Below are 20,380 nucleotides of genomic sequence, written 5' to 3' on the forward strand. Positions count from 1 at the left end.
GAAATTTCAACGTGCGTAATAAACGTGGCGTGATTTTTTCTTTTTTCTACGCGGAACGATATGTAACGTCACAATATATATATATATATATATATATATATATATATATATATATATTGTGATCCATCACGATATATCCGAGGGGATTCGATTCGCGCCTCGCAATCGGACGATTCTATCGAACGTCGGACTCTCGCGCTGACACGGCGAAAAAACGGATTGAAATCCGTGGCGCGACGCCGCATGCACGACGAAACGGATATGTACCATTGACGTTCCGCTATCTCCCATACATCACGCGCGATCGGCCGGCGCGATCATGCTATTTCCCGTATCGCGATCACCCGCGACGGAAGGATTCGCCGCGCGTGTTACACGCGGGATCGGCCACGTCGGCACTGCGACGCGCTCGGGGAAATCGAAAATTCCGTGCCTGCGTTACACGTCTCGCGAAGCCGAACGGTGACTAATGCCGGCAAGTCCGCGGCTCTCCTACCTCACGTACCTACACTCGCGTGCAGCACATGCACCGCTGCATATAAGTCCCGCGTCCGTATCCACTGCCCACCTTGCGTTTTCCCGGCCGCGAATATCTACCTGGCGGCGAGCAATTTTCTTTGTTCGCCGGGCCCACGGTCGTCGGCACCGACGACGTTTACGTAAAATTGTGTCACGCACGTAGATAAGATTAAAGACGATTAAGGACAATCGGTAAGAACATTAGCATGTTAAATGATACGAAGAAAAAAACGAGACCTGTCAAAGGCAGGCTTGTTATATTTCATTTATTTTTTGCTGATTTACTTCAAGAACTTGTTTTGTGTTTTCTCTTTTTTACAAAAGATGTTCAAGGATGGTACGTATTACACCTGTTTTTATTTACAATGAAAAAATTATAATACATTATTCTAGGTCGTATTTGAAAGCAATATAGAAAATTTTGCGGCGGTTTAGAACTTGGATAAAAAATTATTTAAATATAAAGTAAAAATGTGCTTTAATAAAAATCAAGAAATAATGACAAAAAAATCTAAATTTTTTACTTTAAATATTCAAAATTATTTATGTAAATGTTTTATTGCGATACAGAATTAATTGTTCTATAAATAAAAATTTTATTTAATTTGTACATCACTCCTTTCATCTGTACTTTTAATAAAAATTTAATTTTTTTACAAAACAAGAAGTTTTTCTACATCGTAATGAAACATAAATAACTTTACATAAATAATCTTGAATATTTAAAATATTTATTTATATTAAAAAATTGAAATTTTTATCTGTACTTTTTAATTACATTTTCATTAAAGCACGCTTTTTCTCATTTATTTAAATAATTTTTGACGTAGCTTAAACCGCCATAAAACTTTTTTTGTATTATTTTTAAATGCAACTTAAAATAATCCGTAAGCTTTTCATAATTTTTTCATTGTAAATATAAAAATTATGAAAATACATTTTTAATTTAATTAAAATATACGATTGATTAATATCAAATAATGTCTTTATCATAATCACCATAATATTTTATAATTTTATTACTTATAAAATTTTATTACTTATAAAATTATAAATAATTATTATTACTTTATTAATTGCGTTACGAACATTAATTATCGCCATATATTTCGTTTAAACATTTAAAATATTATCCAAGACACTTCTCAGCGTGACAAAATTCAAGAAATACTAATAAAAAATACTAATTAAGTTACAAATTAGTATAATAAAATTTTCCAAAAAAGATTTCAATCATGACGTATTTGAAGAGCTCTAATTATCGCGAGGCGCCAGCGCCAGCGTGATCCCAATTAAAACATACGATGAGTACCAACCATAACTCCCATGGCCGTTTGTTCGTTAATGTAAATAACGAAACGCGTGCTCCTGTCCGACGTAAATGAAGGCGCGCGGGAAAATGCCACGTCGCGAACTAGCGTTTTTTTTTTTATCTGACAGCGGACTTTTGCGTCGTACGTTAGAAATGACTTATTGACTGCTTCGCTTCGTAGAGCTACATGAATAAGTGCTCGTGTAGAGAACAATTTTTAATGCGAACGTGGTGCACGACCACCGAGCGTGGCAATAATCGCGGCGGGACAAGTACCGTCGTAAGAATAAGCGGACAGCGCTCATTGTACAGTTACTAAGTATTGTTCCGCTGTACGGATTATAGTGGATTTGACATTTTATATCACTTCCTGATTATATTATTATACCGCCAGAACACGTACGTACGCGCACGCACCGCACGTAGGTAGCACGTTACGTTACATTATGCGATACTCATTGCCCTCACACTATGACGATTCGTCACGGCGATCGAACAATCTCGCGCTGCAATTGCGTAGGTGTCCGTAGGTGAATACGTGATATTCGCTAATGAGCATCTTACTTTCACTCACGCGAGAGATCGTAACTGGATGAGATTGCGAGCGATCCATTAGCGATTGCGTTAATATGTCGTATTCGCGGCTGCTAAATTATAAATACCGATCTCTTACATCGTCTGCTCGAATATTTTTCCTCACTCTGGAATCATATTTTTTACTGAAATTCGCCATGTAACCAGTATTATTCTCTTTCGAGATTTTTTTTCTTCAAAATGTAATAACTTCATCCATTTATTTATTGTGTGTGAATTTTGTTGTATTTTATACGATGTATGTATAATGAATTTTTTGATATGAAAATAGAAAAAAATGACTGGATTTATACTGACCCGAAAGAAATAATTTCGCTGCAGGATTTAAAAATTTGGTCAGATACAGACCTGAAAAATAATTTCAATTAAAAATATGAATCTAAAATGAAGAAAAATATTTGAGCAGATGATGTAAGAGATCAGTATAATTGAGGCCAAATTGAACTCCAAATTAGGATGTTTAAATATAATGATAACACAAACCTTTTTATATTCCAACAAACTAATTTGAATCCTATATAATTATTTCAATGGTCCAACAAAATTTTTACAATAAAAAAATTAGAACAATTATATGAGAATCCACAGAATTCAAGAAATTTTTTCACATTATCATCACTAAAAATAGCTCGAATTAGGAAGCCGAAACATTTGAATGAACATGATGAATTTTTATATTAATATATTGCACTTTTTACCACATGGAATTCTCATTTGCCCCAATTTTTTAATTGTATTTATATCGAGAATCATTCTCAATACTAATTAAAATTATTTTTTAAATCAATATAGAACAAAATTATTTTTACATTAATATAAGCCAAATATGTGTTAATAAATAAATAGTCATAGCCAATTCCTCGGCAAGCAGGCTCTTGATTGCTAAATTTCTGTATATGAAATAAAATTAAAATAATTTTTATTATCAACCACTATTTTTGACAGACTTACAACGTAGCGGTTAAAATTATTTTTTTCACGATCGTTGGCTATGTTTGATGAATGAATACGCGCGTTTAAAAATAAGCCAGGTCATGGTTGCTGACGTCTACGTGGACGTTGCGACCTATGATTTTCAAAAAGTACCGGATTACGGTAGGTACACAGCCGATAAATGTCGCGATATCGATCGCGACACTTGCACTGATCCGGACACGAGCGAGCGAGAGAGAGAGAGAGAGAGAGAGAGAGAGAGAGAGAGAGAGAGAAAGAAGCGCAATTTGCGAGTTCTAATCCGCAGTAGTGTTGTTCAACGTATATCTACGCAAACCGAACAATATCGGGTTTGGCAGAGGCGATATGCAAATAGCTACGAGCAACGGCTCGGCAATCGGTGGCCTCTAATCTGGCGAATGTGCCGAACGGTTAATGCCTTACGGTACCGCGAGCGATACGTTACCGTACGCGTGTATCAAATGGAAAGATTGTTATTCCGTACCGGCGTTACCGTTACACGCGATCCTTTCGCTATTTCGCCCGGTGCATCCGGTGAATTTGCTCCGACTTGCGAGATTGTGCGAAAAGTTTGCGTCGGAAATATCGCAATTCCGCTCGCATCATGGTCGAGTTGTTATCTGCAAACTATCCTCAGCTGCCTCGAATCACGAATATGCTCGTTGAATATTCGTACGTGTAGAATATTCAAAAGATACCGTATTTATTATTATTATTTTTTTTTTTTATATTTGCGGAACTTTTTGCTCAATTTATAGCTGCGATGTTTCACTTATATACATTATTTATTTCGTTAAATAAAAAAAATAAGGTACTATTATTTATTTTTATCCCTCGATTCAAGAATATTCGCGTATATAATTTCTGCGTCGACATCTCCGTTGAGAAAGAATTAACTTTAAATCGCGCAGTGAGAAGACGTGAAACACGTCATAACGAAGTTTCATAATCTGCAATTATTCGCGCAGCTCTACGCGTTTGAAATACCTCCACGCGGCACGCTTCTAAATGCACGATTGATAGGAGTAATTAATTATTTGGACGCAGATTATCTAAGCCAGGCGCGTAACTGTAATTAACGACTTGTCCGTCGCGCGCGTATATTTGCGCACTTGTGCGAAACCGCAGAATCGATTAGTAACATTAAAATCATTAGACGATGAAAAAGAGCGAACACGCATCTACCTGACCAGCGTGGTGCCACCGGGTTGCCGTCGGGTTGTAATACCGTTTAGCGAGTCCACGTCCGCGAGTATACCCGGTATATACCTATATCAGTTTTCTAATCTGCGACAGAGCACGCAGAGGACGTGTTCGTTCGTACGTACGAGGATTTCGTGCACGCACGTAACGAAGCAAGTTGCAAGTTGCACACGCGCGCGCGTTCATCGCGCCGCGCATATAATTATGCGCGCGCGCGTACGTCGGAGTTCCTCTCGGAATTATTGCGGTACAATGTTCTTCGGTGAATTATCGCTGAGATATCTCCCCGTGGATAGTACAAATGAACGAATTGAGGAATATCGCTTTAATGAATGTCGCTTTCCAGTGCATTCCGTCGCATTCGTCGATCTTGTTTCTGGCGAACGAGCGGCCGCGAGAGCCTGGAATTGTGTCGCGCATATACACGATACCAATAATCGGTCAAGTAAAGTTCTTATTATGTAACTTTCATACATTTCTCGCGACAAATTTTATTTCTCACAGGTTTCCAATTATTCTTAGAGTATTGTTGTTGACATTGCGTTCGATCGTGCGTTCTCGGATCCACAAATAAACGACCCGTAATTATGAACGAAATTAGGAGATAAAAATCTAGAAATGATTTTTATTGAATTTATAAATTTTAAATTCATGAAATAGACGTTCAAAATTTTGCCCGATCATATCTGCCGCGATTCTCTCTATTGTATATACTAAAAATGATTCCAATTTATATATGTATTTCATACATTTCTTTATTAAAAAATCGTTTCAGTTGAATTCAGATAAATTTTACATTAACAACAAACCAATTCAAAATCTGTATAGAAATATATTGCTTTAGCAGAAGAATTGTTTAAAAAATATAAAACATACATACTCAAATATTTTACAAAATCGGAAAAGAACTATGGAGATTGGTAAAACGTATCTCTTGGACATTGTCCGACATCCTCCTGGGAAATATCCCGTATCTCAAGACAAGCTCGCATCGCAAAAAATAAAAAAGGTGGAGTCTTGAAATGTCGCGAAAGGCGCGGCCCGATCACGTTTTGGATTGAGTGGGCCCTCGAGAGGCCCTCAAGGGGCTCGGGGCCTAATAGCAGTCGAGAGGACAAGAAGAAGCGCGATATGCTAATGCAAATATGGTTTTCCGAGCGTCGCGCGAATAGTCTGTGACTCATCGGTCAGTCCCTCGCGCTGTCCTCATCCCTCGACCCACACGACCTGACCATTGACCATCCCACATCCTCCCATCGATTTGCCTCGTACCATCCATGGCGTATTAAATTAAGGAAACACGCACATTTATAACCGATTAACTTATACCGGTGCGCCGTGTTGGCTACGGTTACAACCATAGTTGCAGGAACAAGGCGATTGATGCATACTCGCATACTCCCGAGATTTAACGACGGCGCTAAAAATGCTCCAGATCGGCATTGGCGGAGTGCTTATTATACGCGCGTGTTGGGCACCGCTTGTAACGACAAAATAAAAGCAATGTAACGTCGAGAATTGCTCGCAACAGGTGTATGAACGTTACGTAACGTAAATACCACGTGGATGACACATACGGGATATATACATCAAAGTTCTTGGACAATATTATAAGAGCTCTGTCTTGCGTCCTACGAACGCGTTGGTCAATTTGCAAATAGATTTCTCTTTAAGGATGTATTGCATCTATTTTTATAATTTTCATATTTACAATTTTTATATTTACAAAAAGTTATGAAAAAAGACAGGTAATTTTAAATGGCATTTAAAAGTAATATAAAAAGGTTTAGCAGCAATTTGGAAGATAAAAAGTTATTTAAATAAATAAGTAGAAGTGTTTTCTAATGGAAATGTAATTAAAAAATAATGACAAAAATCTCAACTTTTGTGACTATTTTAAATATTCAAGATAATTTACGTAATGTTTCAATGCGATGCAAAAATTAGTTGTCCTGTAAATAAAAATTTAATTCAAATTATTAGGATCTTATAGAGAACATATTTATAAAATTTTTTGATTGTAAAATTAGTAAAATTTTAGTAACGACAAAAATGCAATTTTATTAAAAATTGTAAAAAAATTATAAGATTTATTTTTATCAAATTTCTCTTTATCATTCCTTACGAAAAATTGTTATTCCATTCATCAATGTTTCTCAAACTGAATCTGACTAACTCTCAAAAAAAATCTAACTCTCAAAAGACGACATAATAATTTGCTAAGTGTGCACGTTGTTAAACGATTACCGTTAGTTCCTCGTTATTCGTGTAAGAATTTTCTATATAGAATTTTCTTTATTGTACGGGTTTCCAGCTCGATGTCGCGTAGCGTAATCGCAAAATATCGCTGACCGCTCATTATGCTCGATTATCATACTGGACAGGCATCGTAACGGTATACGTACGATAACACGACCAGTAGTAGATTACAAGGTACGCAAATATCGACTGACCAAGCAATGTAAAAATTAAGTTGCCAGACTGGAAAACTTTCTAAATGAAATAAAATTTATACTTTTCTCATAGAAACGAGATACATTTATTTTAAAAAGACAAATCTCAAATACTTATCTGCAATTATAATACTGTTTCTACATGCAAACATTCCTACCACGGCAAACATTCCTACACCACGGCAATTATCCAATTTTTTTACTGCTTTATTTCATGTAAAGTAACGTTATTTAGGAAGCTGCCGATCATGTTTCTCTCTGGAGGCCTTAGAACCGTTGCATTAATTAAGCTTGAATAGATCTATATCTTTATCTGCATCAAGCATCTACATCAACGTCAATCTCCCGGTCTAACTCGCTCGCAATTCCGACAGCTGCAATCAATTAGCGTGATTAGCACAAGGTCAAAACTCACCGATGCCAAGATAGTGACGAGATAACGTTGAGTCCTTTCGTAGTCGAGCGTTCGATTAACTGTGACCTGTCCCTGATGCGGCAGGTTGATGCTAAAGTAACCGTACCCGTCGACGGTGGTGATTCTGTTGCGTCCGACACCCTCGTTGCTGCCAATTCTGCTGCCATCCCCGGGTGCGATCGAATATTCGACGATGCCGTTGACGCCGGCATCCGCGTCGATCGCATCGACATTCTTGAAGATCGTCGAGCCGACCGGAGTGAGCTGCAAACGAAACGAACGAACATAACGAAATTATTTTTGATAACATTATGCAGTATTTTTATAATGATATAATAATATTAGTATATTTATGGCAAAAAATTATTTTGAATCAGACCCATGATTCTTATAGACTTTCAGATGAAAATAAGGCCGCAAATTAAATTTTTTTAGCAGATTTTTTCACATCAGATTTTCAAAATAATTAAGATTTAATGTGCAGCAAATTTTTATTTTTTGTTATATTTGAACATTTTTTATAAAGAAGATTACTAATATCTGAAAATTCTGATTAGAAGTTATGAATGTATTGTTTATTTCTTATAAAATGTATTTTTTCTTTTTGTATTCTCAGTATCGTTTGAACCTTAGCTTTTAGCCATGTTATGAATTTTAATACAGAGTTTTACTAAGATAATAAAAGTCTGTGCTACATTTTAACAAAATTTTGTATGAAAATTTTTCATAACATATCTAAAAGATAAGATCAAAATAAAAAAAAAATGCACTTTATAAAGTATAGAAAAATAACTTCATAACTTCTAGTCTAGAATTTCAAGAGATCAGAACTTTCTTTATAAAAAATCTTATAAAAAATATCACAAAGAAGCCATTTTTTTACATATTAAATCTCAATTAAAAATCTAATTTTAAAAACCTGACATAAAAAAATTTGACTTGCAGCATCCAAAAAAAAAGTTTATAAAAAACCGCTTTGTCCGGTTCAAAACAATGAAAAACAGAATATTTTTTATAATGTAATTTGTCCATGTTCTTTACAAGGAGGAAAGATGGAAAGAATCAAAGATGGAAATCGCGAGCTTTCCTTCCGAGCTTCCAGCTGCGATGAGAAATCGCGAGGCGATATATATTCCGCCGCGGCTCTCTCGCGGAATCGAGCGGGGTTAAATTTATGCGGCGTGCTTTACGCCGCTTCAGGGGGATGCTGGTTAATTGAAGGCCGACGGGGTCAAACGTGAGCCCCGGTCGTCCGGGATTAATAATTCGACCGCGAACCGAGAATCCGAACAGGCCGGGCAGGTTGTCCGCGCGGAACACTGCTACGTGCGAGGATCTACGAACTGCGGGGCGAGACCTCATTGGGGATTACGCGAAAATAATCCAACGGCTTTTTGCGCCGGCGAAAGCCACGCGCGTTTCCGATTAATCCGAGGAGATAAGTCGACGACTACCGTGCGGCGCGGTCGGAACGTATATTCTTGTTCACGGCGCGTGATCGGCTCCTCCTGCAGGTTGCCTCCGCGCCGACATCTCGCCGCATCTTCGCTTATCTAACGGGATCAGAAACCTCCTTCGAAATACTGCGCTCGAAGTAGAACGGCTGTATAAAGTGCGTACAAAATGTACCCTCGCCCATTAAAAATAAGACCGGTTTTCTCTCATACACATTTCGAAGAGACGGACCGACATTTTTGCATTAACTTTTGCAGTACAACATGAATGACGATGGCGGACGGTATATATATATATATATATATATATATATATATTCACGTACTTGGAAAGTTAATTAGCATGTCCTGAGAATGAAAAAATAAGTCAACGTTAATGGCATTCCCACGGAAACAGTTCAAGCAGAATAATCTTGATCATTAGCCACGGCTATGACGGCGAGGAAGTCTCGTCGCCTTTCCTCATTTACTTACGGAATAACGTAGCTAATTTCCACGAGGTTTTTGATAACGCTAAAGAAAGCGAAGGTGGACCGTTTCCGGCGCTTGTAGTCATTTTGTTACCTTGAGAGAGCGATTATCACCGCTTGTTCTCGCTTGTTCACGCGGTTGCTACGACGGTACCGGTTGCTCGCAGTGGATTAATTAGCTCAAGCTCGAGCCTACGATCTCGATCTAGATCTCCCGAGAAACTCCCGCGATTTCGCAATTATGCATGGCAGATGGAGCAAAGGTTACACTCTCGCTGAGTACATTTTGCCAGTTTCCACGATCTGAACTAACGTAAGAGCTCCATTAATTAGGCGATAATTCGAAGCCACACGGAAGAAATTATTTCTTTAAAGTATCTAAAAATTTGGCCAAATATAAATCTGAAAATAAATTTGTTGGGCCATCAAAATTATTATGGGAGACGCTTAAACATGATGATAACGTTGCAAAAATTTTTGATACTTCAGTAATCAATTGAAACGTCCTAAATAATTATTTTGATGGCTAAACAAAATTATTTTCAGATTTGTATCCAGCCAAATTTTTAAATACTTCAACAAAACTATTATTTCCATGTAATATTATCTTTGCAAAGTTATTCTTTCCTTCAACTAAATTTTTCAAAATAGACCTCGAATAATAATAATTATTTAATTTCTGCATATAATTATTAATTATTTAATTATGTTTAAATTTCATATAATCAAATGTGAAAATCGGAAAAAGTGAAAAAGCTGCGCGAAGATTAAATTTTTCGAAAACTTCGCGGGAGACAATCCTTTTGCATTCAATTATCCTTTTAAATCTATTCAATACGCCAGGAGAGATGGCCAGCACCAATACTCGTGTCATTCCCAGCATAACGGATCGCAAATGCAAAAGGAGGAAAAGAAGGAAAAGACGGTCGCGATGTTCGTGGCCCTGATCGACCGTCAACGACCGTCGATGTTCCAGCATAGTACATTCAGAATAGTTCCCGTCCACTTAGCGACGTGACGAATCTACTTTCTTCGAAGACGCGCGCTGACTCGACGATAGAGCGGGATAATAGGACTTCCACACTCGCGCCGATGACTCGCATTCGACACACTTTTAATTTCCGTAAAAAGTTCCGTCACGCGTGAAAAACGTACGCCTCGACGAAAGTCGCGACACAACTCGCGAGGCGAAGAGCCGACGACGGCATCCGACGATGCGATGGAAAATGAACGTCGCGTGAGGCAATTTTATTTAACTCGTAAACTCACATCTCGTAAACTACGCTAGTTTTCAGCGTGTAATCCTAAAATTTCTAATGGCAAAACACTCGCCACGATTTTCCTACGCGGTTCTCGTCAATTAACGCACTCATCTCGCCGGAATATAATTATCGAACTTTCGCGCGGCGTTAACTGCAGTCCTTTTATCCCGCCATCATATTTAGACGCATAATTATGCTACGCGTAGCCCATTATAAGTTTAAATTTCCAGCTGCGCGTGGCGCGACTCATTATAGGTTTAAATTTACTCCAGCGCGAACGGCGCGCACCGTGAATTAGCGTGTTTTCACGCTTCGCGTCCTGTCATTCTCTCTCGACACAGAACGCATTTTCCACCCACTCCCCCCTCTCCCCTCAGGGATTTCCTTTTACTATGAATGCGAAGGCGTCGACAGAAGAAACTGTCGATCGAAAGCCGTTTACCAGAGAGATGATCGAGCGATATTAATATATTAATATATCTTATCGCGTCGCGCAGAGGTAATTACGGATATTCGATTACGAGATGGAAACAAAAACCAGCTTCCTTTACGGGTAGGAAGCTCCATTAGGCTCTTACCTCTGGCACAGTGGTCTCATACGGCGTGTTAATGAATTTCGGCGCGTTATCGTTGATGTCAGACACTCTCACAATTACCGGGATAGTCCGTTTCTTATTAGTCGACTTTACCGTGCAGCTCAACTGAAAAAAAAGAACAAATATTTATATGAGAAAGTGAAACATAAAAATTTAATTATGTTTTCATCGCTTAACTGTCATTAAGAAAAGGTCATTAATAAAAATATATTAATTTGATTAAAAGAATACATTAATTAACAAAAATTGCTGTGCGCTACGATCGACTAAGAGAATTATTGTATTATTATATTAAATTTCTACAAATCGCTTTTAAAGATAATCTTTAATGTCAAATATCAATATTTAACTTAAAGGTGTAAAAAATTATTCCTGAAGCAACCGGTATCCTTTAAGCGAGTAAAGCAATAATTAATTGATCTCATATTAATTCATTTCGATCGATGTAATTACGATTCGTATATAGATTTCCATGAATTAATCGAAGCGCTCGCTGCATTCCTGTTTGAATTGAATTTATCTCCAGTTCTATCTGTGTTTGTTTCGTTAAATCTTATCCACTCGTTTGATCGGTATGGGCTCTTGAAATGTTCGATGTAGTACTCTAGACCTTTCACATTCCTCACATGATGAGTGTCATAAGACACAATGTGCATTTCGCGAATGCTGAACGAGTTGGAGGGAACGGCGTCTTCGTATTGTGAGCATAATGATCAATAAATAAATTAATTTTGTATAATTTTATATAAGAGCTATATAAATTAATAAATGATGTCTATAATTTAATGCAAGTGTTTATTTTAAAAAATAATCAATTGCCTCTTCTTTTTCTAAAAAAACAAAAATGTTTTTTTTATATATGCGATGTACTATTAATTATAAAAGAAAGCGTTTTGTAAAAATTATCTTAATTCTTTTAGAAATAAAGTTATTATTTTTTAAATTAAATCTTCTGAATAAAACCTACATTAAGTACCGTATGATGAACAACTGATGCAGAAAGCTGTTGTGGATTTTGCAACTTCCTTCAAGTATTCTCGACGAGCCGCTAACTTCCGCTTTTACGGTGAGTTTGCAGCTCGTTGACGATGAAGAAAATAATAAAACATTTTACAGACAGACAAGAGATTCTCTTCCGAGAAGCAGAAAAAGCTTCTTGCGAAGAAAAAGCAATGACATAGTTTTAAAAGCGTTAGATACTCGAGGTAAATTAGACGTTTAAACATTTAACGGTCAGTGCAAAAAAAGATTCACTTGAAAGGAACCGAACAGTAACATTTTTTTTTATTGCAACCGTGAAATTTATAATTCAAGAAATATTAACACTTTGCTAGTGAAAACTATTATCACTTGTCTTCCAGTTTTGTAGTTGACTTTAAAAAAATAACAATAATAATGATAGATCTTATTCGGTTAGATGTTTCTATTTTTATTTTATTTTTATTTTCATTATTCTTTTATTATTAATATATATTATTACTTATATACTTTATTATATGTTATATATTATATTATTATTATTATATGTTTATTTGAGAGTTTCAATAATGATATTCCATTTATCCGACATTTCCATACATTTTTTTGCGATATCTAAATAATGATATCGAGGACGAAAATTCTGATCAAACGAGGATGAAAATTCTGATCAAACAAAAACGAATGGAGAAATGAAGGTTTTGATGAATTGTCGCGGATAATCAGAAAGCAAATGAGACGCGGAGGACTGAAATTTTTACGCATAACGAGTTTCTCTCCGCACATCTTTATTTATTATTCAGATTCCCCTTGGCAATAATTTTCAATCTAGCAATTTGTCTTGCGATGGTTCCCAAATGACTTTATCGATAGAAAGTAGTTAAATGATATTTCATAGTTCACGTTGCGTCGCTCGTTAAACTTTCTCAGATGGATATGTAGAAAAGAAGAATGTGTACAGATTAATAATCACCGTTTGAAAATGTTTGATATTCGCACATATGTCCAATTCTTTAGATGCAAATTTGAAGACAATTTCACTCGCAAAAAAACATACATGCAAATAAAATCATGAAAAACATCATTTTACATATGCATAAATAAGTTACCTCAAACATAAGTGTGAGGAATAATGAAACGTTTTATGACGATGGAAAACTGCAATTTCTAAACTACCAATAAAATAAGGTTATCCAAGAAAGTAGGAATTAAGGTTTGTAAATAAAATATATTAATATGTTCTCACAAAAAGTACAAAAAAGTTATTAAACTAGTGTTGTGAAATATGATGATGACATGAATAAACTTTAAAGAAATTATTTTATTTATTAAATCTAAATGCTACGAATGATTTCAATCTTCAAAGATAGGAATCTAAGAAAATACGCATGTAACTTACCGTTAGAATAATAATTTTTTAATTTATATCTGTTCTACTTTTGAACTTCATTAAATCGCAACAGCAATCCGTTACGGCAAATCTTTTTCTTTTTTGCAAATAAAATAAATTAGACAGGTCCTATAATTATGAGATTATGAGAGATTTCTTACCTGGAAAACCACATGCGAGAGATTTTCATCATCTCTATCCAATGGCTCGAGAAGCTGTAGCTTCTTGCCACTTAGTTTAAAAAGGGGGATTTTCCTTCCAGGGAAGATAAGTTCCAGCATAGTCTCATTATAAGGGTCACCGGACACCGGAAGCTCTTCCGGCACGGTTTTCTGATCGATCGCTGAAAAAGGATAGCCAACGAAAGCGATTACCGTCGTGCACATCGATTTATCTTATATCTGGGACAGCATAAATGGAATTTTCAATAAACTGGAAATATACGAAACACCAGCTCAGCAATATATTCTCGATCATTTGTTTGAGATGTCAAGCAAACAATGAAACGTTTTATGACAATGGGGAGAATCACGATATTTCTAAACTATTAATAAAATAAAATTACCAAGGAAAGCAGAAATTAAGATTTGTAATTAATATATTAATATATTCTGTTACAAAAAGTACAAAAAGAATTATCGATAAACTGAGCGTTATGAAATATTATGGACGATATGAATAGATTTCAAAGAAATTGTTTTATTTCCTTTAATAATACGACTTGATTTTTCAAGCGAAGAATACTTCGTCTCCATTTTATAATGGACGATATCTCGGCAAACTAATGTCGATCTCAGGCAATATCTCATTAATGAAAGCCAATACAGTTTAATCATAACTATTGACTGTTCTATTTCTCGAATATTCCTTTTCTCTAATTTTCGTCATCATTCTCTGTTATAATTACTTTTCTTTGACGAAAATTAATTAAGTTTTCTATTACTATACTGTCAGATGGCGTCCTTTGAAATCAATTCAACACGCCGCTTTTTACAACTTTGAATCTCGGAGTTCCCCGATTAAATTAAATTTGTCTCTACAAATTTTAATATGTTTTCATATTTTACATTTATTTACACAAAAACGTCAGAAGCAACAGAAATATTAATTGCGTTATTTTTTAGAAAAAATTTGAATTAATATATATGCAATAAATCTATAGATAAAACTTGAATTTAATCCAATTTTATTCTTTATATTTATTTGTCATTTATGTTGTTAAATCAAATAACACAATAATAGTAAAGAAATGTAAAAAATAGTGAGACCAAAAAATTTATAACGCAATTGTTTTTATGCTTTTATCTTTTAGTTCTGATAAAATTAAATTTGTATATTGCTTAAAAATCAATTCTTTTAAAAAAGAATGTATGAATTCAGTTATAATAGAAACAATTAGTGTATAGTACATTAAAATAATTGAACGTGTCGCATTTACCATTTCCTCTGCTCTCTTCGATATCAAGAATAATATTCGACTGTCCCGATTCCACTTCGCATAAACCTGAAATACAAAATATATAAAAATTATATTAAATTTATATCAAGAGACGTAGCAAGAAAAGGAAACCGCCAAAAATCCGGAAAGTGAAGAGGATCTTTATAAATTCCCAAACTGATATGATCAAATTTTACAAGAAAATATTTTACTAAAAAATAGCTTTCAACGACTAAAATTAGACCACTCGGAGATAAAGTCACCTTTGTTTTTGCTTGTTGTTATTTTATGATATTCTACCGAGAGCAATTTCATTAATTCTCGAAACTCATCAATACGATGGCTCTTTCGGACAGGTGCGAGAAATCTGCATGACCGGAAACGGTGACGTATAAAACATTTACATTAAAAAGGAAGATTCTAGACGTATGCCAGCTCTTACGAAAGAGATCAGTCAATGACTAATTTTTGTGGCGGTTTTGCAAATGGGATAAATTAATTGGATTACACGTTAACGAATACGAAGAATATACACGCCATGTGTGTGTGAATGCGTTATGTACAAGACGATTTGCAGCGTAACGTAATAATTCCCTATTCACTCTTTCTCAACTTAATATCTTCGTTATGGTAGTTAAATTAAACGAAAGAGTTACCATATTACGGTATTACAACAATTTCTTTGTAATACCGTAATACGGCACCGTAATGGATTAAATTATAATTAGCTGAAAGTAAATTATTATTTTTTTATTGTGTTATAATTCTTCCGCAATTCTTTTGTTTCAGAAATCATAAAACAGGATAATCTATTGTGGTCTCGATTTTGTGTTAATTTGATATTGAATAATTGATTTTGGATTGTAGTTGCTCGCGTTATTTAGCTCTTAATAAGCTTGTATAGTTAATATATATATAGAGTTAATAAATTAATTAATTCATTTACTGTATAAATAACCAGTATTTACCATGTATCAATTTCAATTATGTATCTGATATAATAATTATAAATAATTTTGTCATTATATGTATTTCGATCGATATATCATTGAATACATAAACAGTTCGATCATATACATATGTAATATTAATAAAAGTAATAAGTCAAATCAGAAGTAAAAAGTCAAAAAGAAGCGATCACCGATTAGGATGGATTTACTTTTACCTAATACAGATGACTTTATTTTTACCGAATAAAACTCCAACTTAAACACGTTACTATATTTTTGACAGCGATGGAATTTACTTTCATTTACTTAATTTCTTTCTTTTTTTATAAAAAATAATAATCAATTAACAATAATTTACAGAGAGTAGATGAGAATACTTGGTCGACAAAAATTTAAAATTCCAACGGATGATACAGATCGCACGATCCCTTCGCTGTCTCATGTATCCTCACGTATTCACCGTTCGTCACATTGCGAAATCGCGCAATTTCCACACGGACATTCGTCATCGTCCGACCGGTCACGCGCAACATTCCCCGCCGAGCCTTCATAAAGTTCTCCACGTAAATCTTTCGTGACAGCGGGCCACTACCGGCGAAACCCGATCATTTTCCCCGCATAGAAAGTGATCGCGGCATTAGAAAGTGGATATTGCGAGAACAAGCGACACATCCACATCGTGTCTATCGCGACCTGTATTTCCCATCTGCGCATAAACAATGTATTCGAGCTAGTCTACAAAGGTGTTAAGTGACCCATTGACCTATGCTCCTATCGTCGAAAGAACACTCGTGCCGCGGTTCGTGATCTCACATAATTCATCAGCGGCGCTTTCCTCTCTATCGACTCTCCAGGTGGATTTTAATTATATTTGCCGTTTCGGTCAAAACTCTTACGGATAATCGTTTAAATCACGAGCGCATAACGTAATACGCGTTGGCATGAAAGTACCTTGGAATCTGGCAGCATGCCATTAAAACGACACTTTGCTATAAAGCAGCCCGTATGTACGTGATCAAGCTCGATATCGTGGGAATCGATACTGAAAGTTACAGGCGGTGCCCCGATGTCGGGAATTTTTTCTTTCTTTTCAACGCCAAATTCATTATAAAGAGAATTGTATTCAATTGGAGTGTGCGCGCTCATATCAGAAAAAAATTTCGCACCGTCTGGCCTTCCGTCAAAGTCACACGTGTCGTCCCGTCTTACGTAAAAGGGAACCATCTGTAATGAACAAACTAAAATTGAAAATTTTATTACGCGATTATCCGTGAGAATAATTTTGTAAAATTTGCATTGATATAAAAATATAAAAAAATATTAAAATACAACGTGTAAAATAAATTAATATTTAAAGTATGGCTACATGGCCATTTTACGCAGAAAAATATAACGAATACGGTTTAAAAAAAGCGGATTGTCCAAATAAATAAATTTCGCGCAAGATAATATCCAGGAAGCAATCTTTCGCCAATTAGCAGGTATGCTTTGTGTTACCAGACGAATATCACGCGTAAAATAACATCTTCGGTTCGCGATGAATCATGATTCTCCGTCTCGCGTTAGGCCATCGCTTTAAAACGCCAGGAGAACCGCGCCTGTATCTCTCGTCCACAGGCAACGCGAATTATGGCGTTGGAATGTACGTTTCATCCCGGGTAAAGTCTACACACCATTCTCTCTCGCGAATACCTTCTCTCTATCCGCGTGTATGTAGCCGTTCGTTGCGTTCGTCGTCGTGGTATACATCGAGTTTATCGATTCCTCATAAATCTCCGTGAAAGCTCGCATTTAATATTCCTCCTTCGTTTAACGATGATAAAACAAACGAGAAATAAAGAGCGCTTTGCGCGCAAAAAAAAAAAAAGAAGAATTGCGACGAGTATTTGCGAGACGCGCGGATGATTAAAGCTTAATTACGTAATGGCGGTAAGTCAGACGCGGGGTACCGAGAGGTATGAATAATGCGCTCGCGATTCGACGTGTCGATGTAACGCGCGATGTAAAATGAGCTCGACGTGGTGGTGGCGACGTCGGTGAGAGCCGTTGGGGTAGAGACTCACACCTCCGCACGTGCCGTCAGTACGCGGGCGCGTTTTATGCCCGACGACAACGATAAAACAGAGCTTGCACCATCAAGCGTGACATAAGTAATTGGCAATCAGCTGAAATAGATTTACGCGTGTGGGAAGCCACATGGTCCGGCCGATGATTGACTTTTACGCGTGAGTCGTTACTTCGTTTCATTCCACTCGCTCCCCCACCGACCGAGGGAATGATTCTTCGACGTCGACGTCTTTGCAAAAAAGTTGTCAGAGACAATTTTTTATTTACGTTATTGGAGGATCTTTTCGAAATACGAAGAATGAGAAATATTAATTGCGGCGATTACTTACCGACTTTAGAATGGACGTCCCGCAGGTGTAAAATCACGCACAGTAGACACCAGAACCACCGAGTCATTGTCCTTGCCTACGAAAAGAAAATATTGTTAATAATAATTAACCGCAATATTATTAATATTTTAACGTGCATATAGAATGTGCAGATAATTGGGTAGATTATAAAATGCAAAGAGGCGTAATCAGTCGCGTTTGAGATCCGGTAGAGAAATCATCATATTCATAAGCCACATTTCCAAAGTGCCATAGTTTATTTTTAACTTTTTAAGAAGTTCCTTTGCTAAAACGCGATGCGAAAGACATATCTACTTTTCGCCACTCACAATATCTATATCACTTCATCGTGGATTATGCAATTTGTTTTAATGCAGAAACAACGATACTGGATACTTTTTTAAACAAATATCTAATTTGCTAAATTTTGAATATATTTTTGAAATGCTTCAATTAAAATCAGCTGTTCTCCATTGTTAGCTATTTTTAAATCTTGAAAGGAACTTGGGAAAGATCGTAAAAAAATCTTAATTCTGTCTTAACAACGTTGATGTACTTGCAGAATTAACATGTTTCATATACATATATCTATTACATCTTTCTGACGTATATATTTTGCATCTTCGATTGCATCTATCAGATTTTCAGAGAAAGGTATGCAATATGCTGAACTTCCGGGGGCGGTTTCGGGCCGATTATCGATGAGGAAGGAGTACAGTTGGAAATTTAGCGGAAGCCTGGTGCACGGGGCCAGAAAATGGCCAGAAGCTTAATCCTCTTCGCATCCTCTCATGTGCGGAGATGCCGAGAGGATTTCGCGAGGACCGGCCAGGTTCGATAGCGCGCGGGCGGCTTTGCGAGGTTCTTATGGTAATGCACCGTCGATGCACCGTGCGTGTAATAAGGCCATGGGCCAGCGCGAATAAAATGCCGAACGAAGGGAAACAATGTTATCGGTCCCGTGTGATCTCGCGCAGCATCCTCGAGACAGAATCCCGCCGGCGTTTCTCACTCGGATAGAGACTCCCCCGCGACGAGTCATTTGATGACTTCACTTCAGTCATTTGTGGGCTTAGCGAACTCGTGGGCCCGAGCTCGCGGTACGTTGCGAATACTCGCGCATAATTGCATCATACACGTTTACACATCGCTTCTGTAAACGATAGCGCGATAAGCATTTAAGAAAAAAAAAAAAAAAAAAAACAGCAGCAAGAAACGACCTAATTTAAGAGTAATAAGAACGAGAATGAGAAAAGTTATGAATATGATATATGCTAGATAAAATAGGATAGCGAGAGTTAAAGCTCATTTTTTATTTATATCTCCTAATTAGGAACAAGATTAGGAACACTCGCGCGACGCTGGTTCCCACCAGCACGTGTGAAGCACGAATGCCTCCTTCTTTCGTAAGCCAACCTGCGGGAAAGAGACACGTTGGTTCGCGCGTATGAAGAACTCGGGAAACGTACGTTACGGGAATTATAAAAACAATTGCGCCCTGGTGATTAACCGTTCTTCTTGTTTCATTCTATCTTATCACGAATTATTCCACACATTTTTACGGAATATTACACACTGAATAATAATAATAATTCTTTCACGGGTCGCTCTAATTTCTCCCTGCTGAGGCAATCATTAAACATACGTTTTCCACCGCGACGTATATCATAATGTACGTGTGTCTGCAATTCGCAGAACGCGAGAAATCGCGAAAAATTGAAAATCGAGATAATCGAGAGAAGATTAAAATAAGCTCCCGCAGTTTCCGCGTGGCGAAGGACCTCGCGTGTTCGCTAGATCACGTGTAGTCACCTCGCACTCAAATTAGACTATCGCCCAGAGCGTCGTTCGTGCAACTGTCTCGCGTGTGCAAAAATCTCCCGTGCATGCAACGGTCATGCATTCGCATATTTTAATCTCACGCTAGACTACTCGTGTAGTCTGCTATCCCGCGGGTTGTAATTCCCGCGGAAAAAGTTCGATGTAAACAAGACCG

At 36.6% G+C, this 20,380-nt stretch overlaps 1 protein-coding gene across 6 annotated transcripts in view; it reads right to left on the reverse strand.

Moving 5' to 3' along the window:
• Positions 1 to 20,380, reverse strand: part of Cad99C (cadherin 99C) — a 113,006-nt gene that overhangs the window by 18,819 nt on the left and 73,807 nt on the right. For 4 of the 6 annotated variants that reach the window (XM_011641769.2, XM_089084823.1, XM_089084826.1 and 1 more), the window contains 5 exons: positions 18,385 to 18,460; positions 15,039 to 15,104; positions 13,762 to 13,943; positions 11,215 to 11,337; positions 7,451 to 7,714 (listed from right to left, as the gene is read on the reverse strand). In XM_011641769.2, the coding sequence (XP_011640071.2) occupies positions 7,451 to 7,714; positions 11,215 to 11,337; positions 13,762 to 13,943; positions 15,039 to 15,104; positions 18,385 to 18,460 (711 nt within the window). Of the gene's footprint in view, positions 1 to 267; positions 491 to 7,450; positions 7,715 to 11,214; positions 11,338 to 13,761; positions 13,944 to 15,038; positions 15,105 to 18,384; positions 18,461 to 20,380 lie in introns of those variants that run through there. The other 2 variants (XM_089084828.1, XM_089084827.1) reach the window with 1 other exon arrangement.

Source organism: Pogonomyrmex barbatus, unplaced genomic scaffold (genome assembly GCF_055798465.1).
Source record: "Pogonomyrmex barbatus isolate J1 unplaced genomic scaffold, ASM5579846v1 scaffold9, whole genome shotgun sequence".
Taxonomy (NCBI): domain Eukaryota; kingdom Metazoa; phylum Arthropoda; class Insecta; order Hymenoptera; family Formicidae; genus Pogonomyrmex; species Pogonomyrmex barbatus.